General features: G+C 36.6%; 1 protein-coding gene across 1 annotated transcript in view; it reads left to right on the forward strand.

Annotated features, from left to right (window-relative positions):
- Positions 1–19,796, forward strand: part of MED13L (mediator complex subunit 13L) — a 293,183-nt gene that overhangs the window by 10,727 nt on the left and 262,660 nt on the right. The window contains exon 2 of the mRNA XM_077766051.1: positions 19,145–19,169. Within this exon, the coding sequence (XP_077622177.1) occupies positions 19,145–19,169 (25 nt within the window). The remainder of the gene's footprint in view (positions 1–19,144; positions 19,170–19,796) is intronic.

A 19,796-nucleotide genomic window follows, 5' to 3' on the forward strand; every position in this document is an offset into this window, starting at 1 on the left:
CCCCCCCTCCCCCCAGACAGTTTCAGTGAAGCTGGATTTAGTGGTACGTTGATTGGTAAGACTAGATATTGGGACAGATTAAGTGGAGGTGGGACTTTTGCTTTTTGGGAATCAAGGCATATTATCCTAAAAGGGGGAGTAGAGTTGAGTAGGATTGCCCTCTCTCTAGCAAATGTCAGATGTCATCCTGAGGTCCATTTTTAGTGAAACTGAAGTAATCATGAAGAGAAGCCTTGTGATGAGTAAAAGTATCCTTTTGAGATCATCTCTTAAGATTTTAACAGAAAGTTTGGTTTATGAGACCAAAATGTTTACTGTTGCCTTTTTTTACTTTTTATTTTTTTATTTATTTAAAAAATTTTTAAATGTTTTTTATTTCTTTCTGAGAGAGAGAGAGAGAGAGAGAGAGTGAGCGAGCAGGGGAGGGTCAGAGAGAGAGGGAGACACAGAATCCAAAGCAGGCTCCAGGCTCCAAGCTATTCCTCATCACAGAGCCCGATGCGGGGCTCGAACCCACAAACCGTGCGATCATGACCTGAGCCGAAGTCGGACGCTTAACTGACTGAGCCACCCTGGCACCCCTGTTGCCTTTTTTAAATGTTTTATTTATTTCTGATAGAGAGACGGAGAGAGAGACAGAGAGACAGAGACAGCGTGAGCAGGGCAGGGTCAGAGAGAGAGGGAGACACAGAATCCGAAGCAGGCTCCAGGCTCTGAGCTGGCTGTCAGCGCAGAGCCCGACGCGGGGGTTGGAACCCATGAACTGAACCGTGAGATCATGACCTGAGCTGAAGTCGGCCGGCCGTTTAACCGACTGAGCCACCCAGGCACCCCTACCGTTGCCCTTTATTGTTGCTTTACTCATCTGAGACTACCTAGTAAGCCCTATTGTATATTCCATAAATGCCCTTTCAGCAGTTTTCCCACTGGCAAAGATTAGGACATAGCCCTTATATGTATTTAGGATTTCATTTGTTGTGGTCTGCCTTAGTATTCAGTGGCAGGGAGGTGGAGAGGGTATTTTACCTATAACTGTCAGGTCTGTATTAGTTTGTTAGATTAAAAGTTGCAGTGGCAAGTGTTTTCTATTTTTGGATTCAGGAATATAATGAAAATTTTCTCAGCCAACTTTGCTTTTATGTTTTTCAGATAGCATGGATGAGTTTATAAATCTTCTTTTAAGTTCCTTTCACATCAACAAAAAGGAGTTAATCCTATCAAAAATATGGTGTTATAATCCTAGAATTATAGATATTTTAGGAAAATTTACTTCCATGATAATTATTCTCAACAACAGGCACGTTTTAATTTTACTAATTTATAAAAGACTTTAACAGCTTAACATTTAGAAGTTACACCAGAGCATCTCAGCTGCTGAAGGCCATAAATATTTATCTTTTGAAATGTAAGTTTTTAACTAAACCTAAGTTGCTAAAAACTTTTTTCAAAGTATATTGGTTTATATACAAAGTGTATTGAATCAAGTATCTTGATCCCAAATAGATTAAACTCATTAGTTGTGTGTAAAGTACTTGAGAAAGATATGTACGAAAATGATATTTTGTTGCTGTTTGGTGATACCATGGTGAAACTGAGCTTTGTAACCCAGACAGATGGTGCTATTCTTGAATCTGTCTGCAAGATCCTGTAACATTTAATTAAACAGTGGAATGATTCTCATGAGAAATCATACTTTGATATGTATAAGCTAATAAACTGACTTCTTTAGTAAATTTTAAGAATTTGATTTGAAAAAGAGGTATTGTTTTTAGGAAAGTTTTCTAATGAATCTGTTAGGATAAATAGCTTATTTTGTTAGTTTATGTGGTAATCTCAGGAAATACTCTAGATGGAAAATGAACAAAACTCATAGAGGTAGACACTTATCTTCTACAGGAGCTTTGATTTTGTTGCCAAGCTTTCTCATACAGTAGGCGTGATGCACTTTTAACCCGAAGAGCTGACTTTAACACTTTCCAGAAAATTCTTGAGAAATTTGGTAATAAATGTTAACACTCATTTTAGAAAATTACTATTGATTTAGATTCCTTGTGATCCACCTTGCATTTTAATATTGGAGTTGAAAATAGAAATGTGTTAAACCACTCAACCCAGTATTAATAAATTATAGGGATAGACCTTTAACTATTTGGGGCACCTGGGTGGCTCAGTTGCTTAAGCGTCCTACTTTGGCTCAGGTCATTGATCTTGTGGTCCATGAGTTTGAGCTCTGCGACGGGCTCTGTACTGAGAGCTCAGAGCCTGGATCCTGCTTTGGATTCTGTGTCTCCTTCTCTCTCTCTCTCTGTCCACCCCCTGCTCATGCTCTATCTCTCTCTCTCAAAAATAAATAAACGTTAAAAAATTTTTTAAAGGAGCAGTGATTAAAAAAAAAAAGAACTTTCTGAGTTCAGTGGTAATATTGTACAGTTGAGATGAGTACGTTTGTCAATTACATAAAAAGTCATACAACAACATTTCTGGACATTCTTGTAAATTATTCTTTTATTAAATATGCTTATTTTTAATCTAATGCCTAGTCTTTTATAGATGGGTGACAGGACTGAAAGGTCACGTTTGATGCCAGATTGGATGACATGAAGAAGTAGAAGTTTATTCTGTATGCACCTGGGGAATGCCTGAAGGGTCTTCAGGGGGCTAATGACATGATCAGATTTTTATGTTTCAGAGAGAAAACTCATGTGGGTTCTTGGAGTGTAGATTGTAATAGGGAGAAAATAAAGGCAGAGAGAATGCCCTTAGAGTAGGCTAGATATGAGAAATCACATGGACCTAGTAGGAATGGAGAGAAAGAAATGGAATCAAGTAATATTTTGGAGGTACAATTGATAGTACTTGGTGACCGATTGTGTATGTCCTGGGAGAGGAACCAAATGGCAAACAGATGAGTTGTTCTTGGTTTTATGGCATTCGCATTCCTGTGCATGTGAAAGAAAGAGGCAGAGTTGGCAGCATACGTGTGCTCTAGTTGTTAGCAGAAGACTATGCTTTGATCATAGATGTGTATATGAAAGTATTCACTGAGCCTGGGTTCTTGCTGTTAAGTCCTGCAGAACTCAAAAGTTTTAAAATTAATTATGGAATGAGCTCAGGGCAGAAAGACTGGGAATAGTGGAAAGAAAGTAAAAACAAATGTTATTTATAAACTGTTTTCAGAAAAAAATTTGAGGCAGTGAGAATAAGGTTTCTGTCTTAAATTGAGAATGGGATTTATAAGAGAAAGGAGGAGTGGAAGAAAAAAAGTGGGGACAAGGCTGGTGGGGTGGTTGGAAAAGGGCCTTTGGAGAGGTGTTGTAGGCGGTGATGGTGGTGGTTGGAGGTGGAATTAATATTTTGCCAGAGGAAGAGCTCATGAAATTCTGATGATCAGAAATGGGCATGGAGAAACCCTGACAGGAAGAAGGAAAATAGAGGTGGGTATCCTAATAGCAATTGGCTCTTACATAGCCTTTGTCATATAGAGCCTCTGTTTTTGATAGTGGTCAGCGCGGGAAGCAGATTACATATTTTTTCTGCCAATCTGTTTGGGATGTTTTCATTGAGGTTTTTCTTTTTTTAGATATTTATTTATTTTTTGAGAGAGAGAAACAGAGCACGAGCGGGGGAGGGGCAGAGAGAGAGAGAGAGACAGACAGACAGACAGACAGACAGAATCTGAAGCAGGCTCCAGGCTCTGAGCTGTCAGCACAGAGCCTGATGTGGCTCGAACCCACGAACCCTGAGATCATGACCTAAGCTTCAGTTGGACCCTTAACTGACTGAGCCACTCAGGCGTCCCTTGAGATTTTTATTTAAAGGTTTTGTTTATATTTCATATTGGTGATATTTTCGGTAGGAGGAGGAAATGGACTTTTACCCCTGTTTTTCTTCTTGCCTTTGTGGAAATTACCAACCTGTAGGAGTTGGGAAAGTGGAAAGGATAGAGAGGGTATTTTAGACTCAGAACTGTGTATCTTTTGTGCCTCTTCTTCATTCTAACTTTGAATTCCTTTAGATTTTTATTCCTACCATTCTATTCTTTGTTCCTTCAGCACTTAGCTTTCTGGTTGTACAATATTTTTATAGGTATTGAGAGTATGATTGTATGCCATGTCCTATTTTTACCTCATACTGGGAAAAATGTTCCTTCTTCCATCTCTCTCTGCCTCCATACCCTTTTCCATTTTCAGTACCATCAGTGGGCTCCCTGGGCTCTGGAGCCTTCCCTGCCCGGGCTGCACTTTTACTTGGCAGTGCCAGTTCTCCGTGAAAGCACTAACATATATATGTATATATGTTATATATATATACGCACTTCAGAACTCTGCTGTAATTTCCTTGGTGTGGTGGGGCTCCTCTCCTGTTTTGAGTGCACTTACTGGTGCAGTGTGTGCTATCCATTGTCAATTGGCTGTAATTCATTCAGCCTTCCCGTGTGGGTAGATTTTTACTTGGCTACCCTGAAGGAGGAGAGCTGGCTTTCTTGCAGTTGTCATTTTTCTTTAATTTCTCTCTGAGTGAGGTAGTACCAATGAAATACTTCCAAGAAATGAACTTTCCAAGAAATTAAAACTATAAAAAATGAAAGCCAGTCCATTAGATCAGATTTACCCCAGCTCTTCTATTCTTGTTAATGTAACTTTTTGTGTACCTAGAGGTAATCACAGTATAAATACAGTTCTTCATTCAGCTGAATGCACTCACACATTTTCCATGTGGTTACAGTTTTTGTAATTGTATAATTTTAAGAGAAAAGCCTTATTTATTTTATATATTTAATAAAAAATTATGTAGTTTCAAATTCAGACAATACTAAAACAATGAAACAGAAAGTTCCCCCACCACCATGGGTAGGTAACTACTGGGAGTTTAATTTTTATCATTACAGATTTTTTTCTTTTGCATGTTAGTTTATGTGCCTGTATACATATGCAGTTTCAAACTGATTTTATTGAGTAGATAAAAGTAGCATGTGTAAATCATGCATAAGGTGGAAAGAATCACGATACAGCGAACACCCACATTCCTACTACCCAGAGTTAGAAAAATAACATTTTATCGTTTGTGGAAGTCCTATGGTGTCTTTTCCTTTCCATTCTTTCTTCTTCCTTTAGAGGTAACTGTTATTCTGAATTGTATGTGTATCTTTCTGTATTTTTAAAAAAGTTAATTATGTGTTAGGAAGTGTGTGGGTATGTACATATATATAATTTTGTATGCTTTTCAGCTTTTTATAAATGAAATATATATACTGTGTTCTTTTGTAACTTGCCTTTTTAGCTTAATATGTTCCATCAATGCGGAGTTCTAATTCACTCTCATACCTGTTTATGCATTGTGTCAATGATGGGCATATTTGTAGTTTAAAAAGTCATGGGGGATAATCATGTATTATCGCTTTTCCTGTAACATGCATTTTCTGCTTAACATTGCAGATATTTTAAAGTCAGCAAATTTAGAGTTTTCCTCATTTTTTCTGTGGTTTTTTAAAAAATAGTTGGTATTCTGCATCATAGGATGGACGATCTGTTGTTTAACCAAAAGCTGTGAGAAACATTGGTTCACTTTTTTTTTGGTAATAGTATAGTTTAGGCATTAACTTTTGATAGTTATAACTATACATTTTAAAAAAGATGTCAGTTTATATTCCTATGGGCAATATATAAATGTCCATTTCTTCTATCCTTGCCTATAGTGAAATTTATCATTAAGAGTTTTTCTACTCTGTGTAAGAAATATCTCAGTATTTTGATTTTGTTTGTTCATTTCTAATGAGGTTATGAGCATTTTTTCATACATATGGGTATACATATTCTTTGACTTCTCTTATTTTTTAAAAATACTTAATCTCTAAAAAGCCTTTTTCATTTTCCTATTTAAAAATTTCAGTCATTCACTAATAGGACTCTGTATTTCAGGTCAAGTCTTTACATGTTATATACATTGTTAGAGCTTGTGCTGTTTCTAAAAGTGCTTATTAGATGCCTGAAACTGTAAGTGCTTGCCAGCTACATGCATTTTCTCATTAAGGTCCTGATGAGGTTGTGCTGTTCCCATTTTTCAGATTAAAAAACTGAGGCAAGAATTTTAAATGATTTAACCAGTGTCACACAGCCAGCAAGTGGTGGAACTGTCACTGATTTTAGAGCCTGGATGCACTTAACCAGTGCATTGTATTGTGCGCTCTTCTTTCTTCTATCTAAATGCTTGTAGGGCTTCTGTGAAGCTCCTCTTAGCCATTCCAAGCATTATTGGTCTCTTTCTTTTCTGAGCCTTTTAAAAATTAACAGTGTGGACCATATAATATAGTGCAAGCACGAAGGTAGAAATCACTGGAGCATATAGATTTGCCTGAGATTAATGGAGTGATAATATAGTTTACATTTTTTTAAAGTTTCATCAGAGATTAATGGAGTAATAATGCAGCTTTAAAATTTCTTCCCACAGATAGGGAGATAGATTTTTTTTTTCTCTTAGACTGCTTTATTCCAAATTGAGAAATCATTTGGAAAATGAGAAAGTAAGATAGTTTATTGTTTTGATCAGTTGCTGGGGCAAGGTAAAAAGCTAGGTAAACGTGTAGTCTCAGAAAAACTTCTGTCACCTCATTAGAAGTCTTTTAGTTTTAAAAAAATAAAAAGCTAATTTACTCAAATGCTCACATCAAAAAGGACTTACTATAGTTTCGTGATCATGTGTTTATTAAAAAGTAGACAAATAGCTTAACCAAGGTAGAAATTAATTTCTTTTTTATACACAGGCAGCCTGGAGGCAGGCATTTAAGAACTGGTTTGGTTGCTTCTCAGTCATCAGGTGTCCCAGGCTTACTCTGATTACTCCATGGTCTTTAGTTGATCACAAGTAGCATATTGTCCAAGATGGTTGTTCAAACTCTAGTCATCATAGTGGCATTCTAGATTGGAAGGAGTAGGAAATGTGGGAAGGACACACCCCTCCTTTTTAAGGAAACTTCTACCAAGTTTCTTATAACACTTCTGGCCAGACTTCACCTCAGGAAAGTTTTAAGTAAGTATGTTGTTTGCCTCAGTAATATACATTGTATGTTACTAAGGAGGAAGGAGCCCTTCGTGTTTGGTCAGCCAACTAACAGTCTGCTACACAAAGAAAATGGTAGAAATACTCTGTTACTGCACTTGGGCAAGAAATCATCCTAATGTCACTAATGAACCTCATTAAATAGTTCAGTTCCCAGAAACTTCACAAGCGTTCTCTTTTAGTTAAAGTTAGTAAATATAAATCATTAACCATTTTCTGACGTAGTTAGACATGACAGTAATTTTTTCAAAAACATTGTATACTTTCTTTTTAAAAAAAATTTTTAATAGTTTATTGTCAAGTTGGTTTCCATATAACACCCAGTGCTCATCCCAACAAGTGCCCTCCTCCATGCCCACCCCCCCCCGCCCCCCCATCNCCTCCCCCATGGTCCTGTGTTACGTTTCTCCTGTTCCACATATGAGTGAAAACATATGGTATCTGTCCTTCTCTGCCTGAACCCTCGAGTTCCATCCATGTTGCTACAAATAGCCAGATTTCATTCTTTGTCATTGCCATGTACTATTCCATTGTGTATATAAACCACATCTTCTTGATCCATTCGTCAGTTGATGGACATTTAGGCTCTTTCCATGTTTTGGCTCTTGTTGAAAGTGCTGCTGTGAACATTGGGGTAGATGTGCCCCTATCATTGCATACTTTCTAAGAGATTCATAATTACTTTGGAGATGTGCAATATGGTATTTTGACTTTATTAAAAATAGGTTTTTTCTTTCAGAGATTTTTTCATGAATTCTTCTATTAATACATAAATATTTGATCTTGATAGAGGTATCATTGACATACAATACAGTGAACCCATTTTAAGCAAGTAAGTACAGTTTCATGAGGTTTGACAAAAATCTGTATGAAACCCACTGAAATCACAGTAGAAAGCAGACCCCTCCCTCCATCTCCATAACCATTATCTATTAGTATAGACTCATTTTGTCTTTCCTAGATTTTTTTTTTAAAGTTTATTTATTTATTTTGAGAGAGAGAAACCGCGAGCTAGCATTTGAGCTGGGGAGGGACGAAGGAAGGGAGAGAGGATCCCAAGCAGGCACTGTGCTGTCAGCAGTGCAGAGCCAGGCACAGAGCTTGAGCCCATGAACCACAAGATCATGACCTGAGCCGAAAGCAAGAGTTGGACACTTCACCAACTGAGTCAAAAAGTCTAGGATATATTTATCAGTGGACTCATACAGCATAAGTGTCCTCTTCCTATACTTGCTTAAGTAGGTTATTCCTTTTTAAGGCTAAGTTATAATCTCTTGTATTGCTGCTAAACCGAAGTTTGCCTACTCTTCCATTTATTGGTTATTATGAACATTTATGTACTGGTTTTGTGCAGGACATATGTTTTTATTTCTATAAATAGGATTACAGTTGCTGAATCATGTGGGAAACATAGGTTTCATTTTATAAAGAACTGTTAAAGTTTTAAAATGTCCCATTTTACATTTCTATCAGTTATATAAGGGTTCTGATTGTGATTCCGAGGTAACAAAGATTTTCTCTCCTTATTTCTTCCAGAAGTTTTGTAGTTTCATTAGGTTTAGGTTTATGATCAAGTGATCCCTTTTGAGTTCAGTGTGTGTGTGTGTGTGTGTGTGTGTGTGTGTGTGTGTGTGTGTGGTGTGAAGTAAGGGTTGAAGTTCTTTTGGCATGTAGGTATCTAGTTCTAGCATCGTTTGTTGAAAAGACGGCTTTTCTCATTGCATTACCTTGGCATCTTGGTCATAAATCTAGTGACTATATTGCATGTATATATGCCTATGTTTATGCAAAGATTTATTTCTGGATTCTATATTCTCCCCCTTTGATCTATACGTCTTTATGCCAATACCACAATATCATGATTACTGAAATTTTATAATATGTCTTGAAATCTGGGCAAATTCTCCCACCTTTGTTATGTTTCAAAATTGTTTTGGCTCTTTTGGGTACTTGCNTTATTATATATTTATTATATACATATGGTTTTAGAATCAACCTGTCAATTTTTCAGAAAGATCCTGCAGGGATTTTATTGTAGTTGCATTGAATCTGTAGATCAAATTGGGGAGAACTGACAGGTTAACACTTCTAAGGCTTCCAGTTCATGAAATGGTCTAGCTTCCATTTTTTTAGATCATTGATTTCTGTCAACATTGTTTGCAGTTTTTGGTATACAGATATGGAACATATCTTATTAAGTTTATCCCAAGGGATTTTGTATTTTTCAATTCTGTTTTAAATGGCACTGTTTTTAAAATATTCTAATTGTTTATGCTAGTATGTAGGAATACAGTTAAGATTTGTATATGTATCTGTGTATGGCAACTTTCCTAAACTCAATTATTAGTTAACAGTAGCTTTTTGGTAAAGTCCTTTAATTTTTGTGACTGTACATGAGGATATTGTCTGTGAATAAAGATGATTTTATATCTTCCTTTCAATTTCTATGCCTTTTACTTACTTTTCTTGCTTTGTTGCATTGGTTAGGACCTATACTACAAAGTTGAATAACCAGGTACCTTCTTGCTTTGTTACTGATCTTAGGTGGGAAGTACTCAATATGCTATTATTACTTGTGATATTAGCTGTAGTTTTTGAACATTTTCCTTAATCAAGTTGAGGAAGTTCCCTTTAATTCCTGGTTTACTTAGTTTTTACCATGAATAGGTGTTGAATTTTGTTAAATATTTTTTTCTGCATCTCTTGAGATGATCATAGGTTTTGTTCTGTTCTGATGGGGAATCATATTAATGGGTTTTTGAACTAGTTTGATTCAAATTATATTGATGGCCTTTTGAACTCCTTCAACTAAGCTTGAATCTCTGAGATATACTCCCATGTGCAAGGTGTGTTATCGTTTTATGCACTGTTGGATTTGATTTGCTACTATTTTGTTAATTTTTTAATCTGTGTTCATGAAAGATATTGGCATCTAGATTTTACAGTATCTTTGTCTTGTGTTAGTAATGTTAATCTCATAAATGATTTGGGAATTAGCCTCTTCTCTGTTTTCTGAAAGAGCTTGTATAGGATTAGTGGTCTTTCTTTCTTTCTTTCTTTCTTTCTTTCTTTCTTTCTTTTTAATATTTTTATTTATTTCTAGGAGAGAGAGAGAGACAGCGTGAACAGGGGAGGGTCAGAGAGAGAGGGAGTCACAGACTCTGAAACAGGCTCCAGGCCCTGAGCTGGCAGTCAGCACAGAGCCCGACGCGGGGCCCGAACCCACAAACTGCGAGATCATGACCTAAGTGAAAGTCGGACGCTCAACCGACTAAGCCACCCAGGCGCCCCTATTTCTTTCTTAATGTTAGATAGAATTCACCATTGAAGCCCTCTTGCCTTGGAGAATAGTTTGTAGGAAGGTTTTAAATTACAAATTCTGTTTCTTTGACGGGTATAGGGCTATTCAGATTTTTAACTTTTTTGTTTGCTTTAGTTTGGTAGTTCTTTCAAAGGATTTGTCTATGTAATCTAAGTAGTTATATTTATTGGCATAAGGTTGTTTGTAATAATTGCGTTATCTTTTCAGTATCTTTAGTATGTGAAATAATTCTTGATGTCAGTAATTTGTCTTTTCTTTCTTGGTTAACCTAGAGAGAAGGTTCTCTATTTTATTGTTAAAAAAAAACAACAACCAACCACTGGTTCTTGACTGTATTGGTTTTCTCTATTGTTAGTCAGTTTTACATTTCATTCATTTCTCCTCTTTTCAGTATTTTCTTCCCCAAGTTTATATTTGGTTTAATTTACACTTCTTTTCTAGCTTCTGAAGGAAGAAGTTTGGAGCAATTTTATACCTTTCTTCCTTTCTATTGTAAATATTTAAAACTACAGATTTCTTTTTTTTAATGTTTATTTTTCACACACACACACACACACACACACACACACACACACACACACACACACACACACAATGAGCGGGAGAGGAGCAGAGAGCATGGGAGACACAGAATCCGAAGCAGGCTCCAGGCTCTGAGCTGTCATCACGGGGCTCAAAGCCACGAAAACCTGACCCGAAGTCCGATGCTTAGCCAACTGACCCACCCAAGGCGCCCCTTAGAGCTCCAGATTTCTCCTTGAGCACTGTTTTACTTGCCCGTACAATTTTGTATATTTTGTTTTCATAATCATTTATTTCAAAACATTTTCTACTTATCATTCCCTTTTTGTCCAATGTTGTTTTAGAGGTATTATTTATTTGATTCCAGATTTTGTTGGGAAGGGGAGTGTTCTAGATATTTTGTGGCTAATTTAATTCTGTTCAGAAACTTCAATTTTAAATATATTAATATTTTTTTTATGGCTCTGCATATGGATTCTCTTAGTGAATGTTCCATGTGCATTTGAAAAACTGTGTATCCTGTTGAGTTTACTTTTTCTTTTTTTAAATAAATGTCAGTTTGGTTCTGTTGGTTGATAGTGTTCACATTTTCTATACCGTATTGATTTTCTGTCTACTTGGTTCTATCAGTTGCTGAGAGGAGGCCTGTTGAAATCTTCAATTATAATTCTGGATTTGTCTGTTTCTCCTTTTAGATCTATCAGTTTTTACTTCATATATCTTGAAGCTTTGTTGTTAGACAAAGCTGCACATTTGGGATATATGTCTTCTTGAAGAGCTGACATTTTTATCATTGCAGAATTTCTCTCTTTATTCCTTTATAGTCCTCTTGGAGTCCACTGTGATATTAATGTAGCCATTTTAGCTCTTTTATAATTTGTATTATAACTTGTTTTTATATTTAAAGTGCATTTCTTGTGGGCATATATAGTTGGACCTTTAAAAATTTTACTTATCCTGAGAATTGGTGCTTTTTACTGTAATGGACTATTTGTGTTTAATATAATTATACGATGATTGTGTTTAAGTCTATTCTCTTGGCACTTTTCCCTATCTGTCCCATCTGTTCTTTGTTCCTTTTTTCCCCTTTTCCTGCCTGTTTTCAGGTTATATGAGTGTTTTCTTATGATTCAATTTTATCTTCAATATTGGCATCTTGGGGCACCTGGCTGGCTCAGTTGATGGAGCATGCGACTTTTTGAAATTAGGTTGTGAGTTCAAGCCCCACATTGGTATCTTAAATATACTCTTTGTTTTGTTTTTTAAAACTTTTTAAAACTGTTTAAAACTTTACTTTTTAAAACTATTCAAGAGCTTATAATATGGACCTTTGTTATCACAGTGTATCTTCAAATATTAAATTTCATTTATAATGTAAAAAACCTTAGAGCAATATACTTCCATTTTCTATTTCTGGCTTTTGTGCTACTGTTGTCATATATTTTTCTTCTATATCTGTATACAATCTGTGATGCACTATTAGTTTTGCTGTAAACAGTTAATTTGTTTTAAAGAAATTAAAAATGAGAAAACAAATGTTTTCTATTTATATATTAACTGCTTCTGGTGCTTATTCTTCTGTGTAGATCCAGGTTTGCATCTGATATTTTCTTTGTACCTGAAGAACTTTTTTTTTTTTTTAATAGTTTATTGTCAAATTAGTTTCCACATAACACTCAGTGCTCATCCCCACAAGTGTCCTCCTCCATGCCCATCCCCCCTCCCCCCACATCCATCAGTCCTCAGTTTTTGTCAGCATTCAAGAGTCTCTCATGGTTTGCTTCTCTCCCTTTCCCCCACCATTTCTGCCCTTCTTCTCCCCCTTGTTCCTCCGTCAAGTTCCTCCTAATCCTCCTATACGTGCAAACATATGATATTTGTCCTTCTCTGCCTGACTTATTTCGCTCAGCACAACACCCTCAAGGTCCATCCATGTTGCTACACATGGCCAGGTTTCATTTTCTCATTGCCATGTAGTATTCCATCCTGAAGAACTTTTTTAAAAGGCATTTATTCTACGTACACAGGGCAGTGCCATGGGTTTCTGTTAATCTAAAAGAAGTGTGTATTTACCTTCACTTTTGAAGGATATTTATACTTCATCTAGAATTCTAGATATGGACATTTTTTTCCTTTCAGCATGTTCTATTGTTTCCAAGCTTGCAGAAGTCTGTTTAAAATATTGTCTTTGTTTTTTTCCCTTATGTAAGGTGTCTTTTTCCCCTTTTGAAAGCTTTTTAGATTTTTAAAAAAATCACTAGTTATCAGAAACTTAATTTTGTGTTTTTTTGGTTTGTTTTGGTTTATGCTGCTTTGGGTTCACAAAACTCCTTGGGTCTGAGAACCTTGTTCTCATGAAATCTGGGGACAGTTTGGCCATTTTTCAAAAACATTTTTTTGGTTGTCCCTTTTACCTTTGCATTCTGGGACCATAATTATATGTAAGAATGCTTCATAATATACCCTGCTTTTGGTCTTACTCATTATCCTTTCAGCTTGAAAATTCTCTGCTCTTCAGCTTATATAATTACACTGTATGCTGTCAAGGCCCCTAGCTTTTTTCTTTCTTTTTTTTTTTTTTAACTGTGCTACTTTACTGTTAAACCCATTCAGTGAATTTATTTTGTATTTTGTGTCTGGAACTTTTCATGTTTTTATGTTTTTCATTTCTTATTAAGTTTAAATTCTTGACCGTACTTATAATAGCTTTCTTAAAGTGATTTTTAATTCCATCATCACTTTCATTTCTGGGTTTGTTTCTTTTCACTGATCTGATTTTTCTGCTGGCCATGAGTCTCTTTTTGCTCTGTTTGAATGTCTGGTATTCTTTTATTGGATGGTGGATATTGTGAATATTATTGGAAGTCTGGATTTTATTTCTTTCCTGTAAAGAGTTGAATTTTGTTTTGGCTGGCAGTTAAGTTACGTGTAGATGAGATGATTGTAGTGAAGGTCATTATTTTGAGACTCGATTTTTAGGGTGGATTAGAGCAATCTTTTTTTTTTAATGTTTTGTTTATTTCTGAGAGAGAGAGCGAGCGAGCGAGCGCGAGCCCATGAGTAGGGGAGGGGTAGAGAGAGAGGGAGACACAGAATCCGAAGCAGGTTCCAGGCTCTGAGCTGTCAGTACAGAGCCCGACGCGGGGCTCGAACCCACGATCCATGAGATCATGACCTGAGCGAAGTGCGGGCGCTTAATGGACTGAGCCACCCGGGTGCCCCTAGGTTAGAGCAATCTTTATGCTAGGCCTTGTTCTTACTTTTGAGGCATGGTCCTTCTTAGTCTCTATTTAATGCCCAACTGGTTTCCACTGTGTTTTCATCCTGACTGTTCAGAGCTAGACTGTCTCCCAGCTCTGTGTGAACTGTTAGAGTGGTAGCTCTCTAGTAATTCTTTGCCCGGCCTCATGGAAGTTTGCTCTTTGAATGTGTAGCTTAGTGTATGTAGGAACTATTTCACCAGAACCCCTATCAGATCTCTGGTGCTCTTTTTCTGCAGAGCTTTCTGGTGATCTGCTCTCATAAACTCCAGCTGCCTCAGCCTTTGCAAGGCCTACTTCATTTGTTTTCTCTCAGAGACCCTAGTTCTTTGCTGCCATTTGTCCAATGTCTGAAAACGGTGGTTTTGTATTTTTTGTCTAGTTGTTTATGGTAGGAGGACAGTTCTAGTGCTTCATATATTTTAAATATCATATTTGCCTATGTGTGTTGTCTTATATCCTAGTTCAGGGGTCTTTTTTTTTTCTTCTGGGGGTGGGGAAATCAGAGAGTAGTTATTTCAGGCTTACAGGTCTCACAGTCTCAGTTACAACTAATGAGCTCTGTGGTTGTAGTGTGGAAAGAGCGACAGATAGTATATAAGTAAATGGGCAAAGTTGTGTACTAATAAAACTTTATTCATAAAAACATTTGGCCACCCGATGGGGTGTTTTGTCAGCCCTTGAACTGGTTGACTGAGATACAAATGATTTAGACACATAAAATCTTATGATTTGGAAGGGAAGAATCTTTGAGACTTGTGTTTCATGTTTGAAAGGAACCTTATAAATCATATTGTCCATCCAACCCTTTAATGTTTGAAGCCACATCCAGTATTAACAGCTACTTCTTAACATCTCATATGTATGATTCTCAGGGATCTCAGCCAGAGATTCTTTGAGAAAGTTGTCACTGTTGTTTTAATCATCAGTTTTTCCATTTGATTCTCTGCTACCACTTGGGTCTGTGCTGAGCAAATCTAATTCATCTTCCTGATATGGGTCCTTCATATAAATTGAAGACTTCATAAATTTCCTCAGAATGTTAACTCCATATTAAATTCATCCTGCCTAATTCCGCTATGGAATTCATTCTTTTATTTTTGCTCCCATGTTTATTTGCTTGAAAGTATTGATCATGAGGCCTTAGAGCCTCTAGCCATATGACATGTTTAGATTTCCTCACCAACCTAGTCCTTCATCTGTTAATTTGTTCCAGTTTATCTAGATTTCTCTCAAAGTATGGAGCTGGCAGCTGAAGGCGGTATTGACTAGTGACTTCCTGTGGAAAATATGCTGTGTAGGATCTAGATCTGTGCTCTTACTAGCATAGCTTATGATGGAAGTAAACTTTTTTAGTAGGTAATTCACATTGCTTAATTCAGCTTCCTGTCACATAAAATCTTTGAGCCCTTTTCACTCATACTTCTGCTAACCCAGCTCCCTATTTTTAATTTTTATGTTTTTGAACTAATATTGGTAAACTGAGAGCTGAAAAGGAAATTACAATTTAGGGAAAAGGTTATTATGAATCAGCAATAATGTATGTATGTTAGAAAACGTCTTTGATATTCAGCTTCATTGTATGGGGAGTCCTGCATTTCTCACAACACGGAAATAACATGTTAGATGGAGGGCTGTGGGAGGCCTGGAGTCTTGTTGTCCTCAGCCCTCTGCAGAGCGGCTCCCGGGCAAGCTGCTTAGGTAAAGGTAGGAAGAGTTGAAGACTCAGGTGGGAGGAAGCATGCAGTTGGAACTATGTCTCTGCTTAATCAAAGTTTTCATAGTCTAAAAACGGAGAAAGGAAAGGCGACAGCACAATATTTTAACACATGGTAAATAGCCTTTTGGCTTTTGCAACACAATTTATGGATGCTGAATTATTAAGATTAGGAATTTGGTAGAATCAGTCTATAAAGTGGTATAATGAATTTTCAATATTAGTAATTTTTGTAGGCATTAAATATATTTTACTACATTTGTTCAGTTTTTTTTTTCTTTTTTAAAAATTAGAGCTGTATTCTTACAGAGTTTAAGAATCAAATGGTTCTACAAGGTTTATATGAATGATATTCATCTGCTCCTGGCCCTTGTTTTACTTTCTCCACAGGCACACACTTTCACCCCCTTCTGTTGATTATCTTGATTCTTACTTCTATGTTTCTAAATACTCAGTTTGCAGTTACTTTTAAGGTTTTCAAATTCTCGATCTTTTATTATTGAAGATGGGGATTTAGCTTATTCTGCCCCCTACAAATACTTTCCCCACCTTTCCATTTTAACAAAATAGTTACATGGTAATCTTAATTAGTTTATTATTCAGTGTTAACATTCATTTGATTATGTTAATGTATGGCTGAGCCATCTAGTATATTCTGATTTTTTCTGTGTAATTTGAAGATAGTAATTACCTTTATTTCTCTTATTTGTTTACTATTTTATGTGTTTTTAATTAACTCATCCCCATACTTTTTGCCTATTGTCTGAATCTCCTTTTAAGACTTAAAATGTATTCTGTCATTTTCATCTTTTTGAGATATGACCTGTTGCAGTTTGGATTGGTTGCCCTGTACTTTGATGCACAGTCGACAACCTGTAATCATCTGATTATTCCCTGTTGTTTTAGGAAATCATTCTCACTCCATCCCATGTGAGATCTATTCCCTGAATCTCATGGCTTATTTGGTTTTTTTCCTTCGTTTGGAGATGGATTACATCTCCAGTAGCTTCCTGAGAAAGGGTGCTTTTAAAATTTTTTTTTATTTTAAAGCCTTGCATATTTTAAAATGTATTTATTCTACTACACTTGATAATTAAGATAGGTAACTAGTTTGGAAATAGTTTTCCGTTAGAATTTGAGAGTTCTTGCACCATTGCCTTGCTTCTGGTATTGCTGTTGTGAAGTCAGAAATCATTCTCATTCCTGATCTTTGTAATCTCTTTATGCTGTATGTATGGGAGCTTTGAGGACCCCCATCTTTGCCTGCAGTGTGTTGAAAGTTTACAATATGCCTTCCTTGAGTCTCTCGGTCTGTTGTTCTGGGTATTTAGAGAGCCCTTGCAATCTAGAAATTCACATTCTATTTTTCTCAGAAATTTTCATTAATTATTTTATCAGTCATTTCCTCTTTTTTCATTTTCTGTGCTTTTTTTCCTTATAGCTCTTGTCTTTGGTTTTGAACTTCCTGTGCTGCTCCTCTAATTTTTTCTCCATCACCCTCCCTACTTTTCAATTTGTATATTTGCTTTACTTTTTGGGAGATTTCATAAACTTTATCTTCCAGCCCTTCTATTGAGTTTTCTCATTTTTGGCATCATTATTTAAAAGATTTCAGGAGCTCTCTTTTAGTTTTCTGTTCTTTTCTGAAATAGTGTACGGTTCTTTTATTTATTTTTTTATTTTAAGTTTTTTTTTTAAATGCTTATTTATTTTGAGAGAGAGAGAGAGACAGAGTGTGAGTAGGGGAGGGACAGAGAGAGAGAGACCTACATACAGAATCCGAAGCAGGTGCTAGGCTCTGAGCTGTCAGCGCAGAGCCTGATATGGACTCAAACCCACGAACTGCGAGATCGTGACCTGATCTGAAATCAAGAGTCCCATGCTTAAGTGACTGAGCCACCCAGGCGTCCTCAAATAGTGCCACCATTAAAAAAGAACAGTACATGGGGTGAGATCAAGCCTTGGGACTCTTTCTCTCTCTCCCCCTCCCTGACCCGTGTTCGTGTGTGTGCTTTCTTTTTCTCAAAATAAGTGTTTTAAAAATGGTTGCAATATTTTATCTCTTTGAGACTGTTAATGATAGATCATAATTTTTGTTACTTATCCCAGTATAGTCTGTTTCCTTCAAGTAACTTTTCTGTTTGTTTCTATGTTTCTTTTTGTCTTTGTTGTTCCTCCATGTTTTCCCTCAACTCTTGGCTAATTCTGGGTTGTCTATTCATGCTTAGCAATGGTGGACTGAAAAACTGCTTGGAAGTTGAGTGTGTGAGTATGTATGGGAGGGCACTCCCATACATTTTTTGCAGTGCGCTTCACAGATCTGGATGGGATCTTTATGGAGGAACCTCTGATGTCAGTATTCTGAAGTCTTTTCTCTTGAGCTGGTTAGATTTCCCAAAGAGGACTTTTCCAGATGCCTTTCTCTGGGGGATAAAGGGCTGATTGCCAGCTTTTCTGGGTGCTGAGAGGGAAATGATGGCAGAGGGTGGTTTTTCACCTTTGTTTTGTACATTTTCACCTAATACACTGTTTTCACTCTGGTTCCCTGCCTTCACTTGTGCCTGTGTCCCTCAGTCCAGATACCCTCTTGTTTTTACTGGCCCCAGAGAATACCCTTTTGGTTGACTGGATGAAAAGAGCAGTGGGTAGGGTACCTGAGAGCCCAAGTTCTTGAGTGCTTTCTAAGCAGGCCTTCATCCAGTTTTCCTTATTTTATCTCCTTTCTGCCTTTTAACCCTCCTTCCAAAGATAACTGTATTTTTAATTCCTCGGTCTGAGGTGATTCTGTGTATAGTGGGCTTTATCTTCCCTTTCTCCATAGCTAGGATTCAGTTTTTTTAACTATTCTAAATTTCTTTACCGCTTGAGCATCTGCTTCTTAGCTTTCAAAACCTTGATGCTCTCATCTTTTTTCCTACCTACCACTGTGATATTATGATTTAAGGGAAAAACAAAATAAACAAATTCTTGACTGGTGTTTTAGAGGACATAAGAGAGAGCAAAAGCAGATGTGTCTGTTTACCCTGGTGTCTTTACCTGGAGTTGATTAGTTGTGTTTTTACAGAAGTTTTCTATTATTCTGATTTTTTTAAACTTTCTGTGACTCAAGTTAAGGGATGATTTAATATGTTTGTTATATTTTCCTGATCTTCTAGAGTAGTAACCCTATCATGGGAGGGTGTGAGGTGAGGCAGAGATTTGGAATTGCCTAGTACACTCCTGTTAGCCCCAGATGATCACAGCTGCCTTTTCTACACACCATCCTAGAATCCTGCTCAAGACGGATATTAAGGTAGTTGTTCTGTAGTTTGAGAAGTCTCTCTTTTACCTGTTTCTTGAAAATTCAAATCTTCTGGCAGCTCTCCCATTCCTACTGATCGTTCTAAGGCATATAATTAAGGGTTCAGTCTCATTTACAAGTTGCCTTTGTGAGTGGGATGTAATTAGCCTGGGCCAGGAGACTTGAACTCATTTATAGTATCTAGGTCAACCGTATCGCTTTACAGGTCAGGAAGCTGTGGTGCCCTGAGATGGGAGTAGATTTCCTAATATTATATAGGTAAATAGTTGAAAAATTAGGACTTGAACCTAGATCTTCTGACATCCAGCCAGTGTTTTTTCTATGGTACTACACCCTGAGTTCATTCATATCAAGGCCTGTTACTTTTACTCTGTTTGGTAACCACTGAATATAATTTTAACTCTGAGGAGCCACACTGTAAGTATATACTTCTTGGTCATGTGGGTTCTGATTGTGATGGGTCAGTGCAAATAAATGACTTCCATTGGGAGTATTTATCAGCTCATTTCCTATGTATTGTGTCTAAAGAATAGCGCATTAAGAATCAATATAAATTTTCTTTAAATACATTCATGCTGTTAGAAACTGCATTTATCCTGATTCTGTTGTAATCTATTT

The sequence above is a fragment of the Crocuta crocuta genome, unplaced genomic scaffold (assembly GCF_008692635.1).
Source record: "Crocuta crocuta isolate KB4526 unplaced genomic scaffold, BGI_CrCroc_1.0 scaffold339, whole genome shotgun sequence".
Classification (NCBI taxonomy): Eukaryota; Metazoa; Chordata; class Mammalia; order Carnivora; family Hyaenidae; genus Crocuta; species Crocuta crocuta.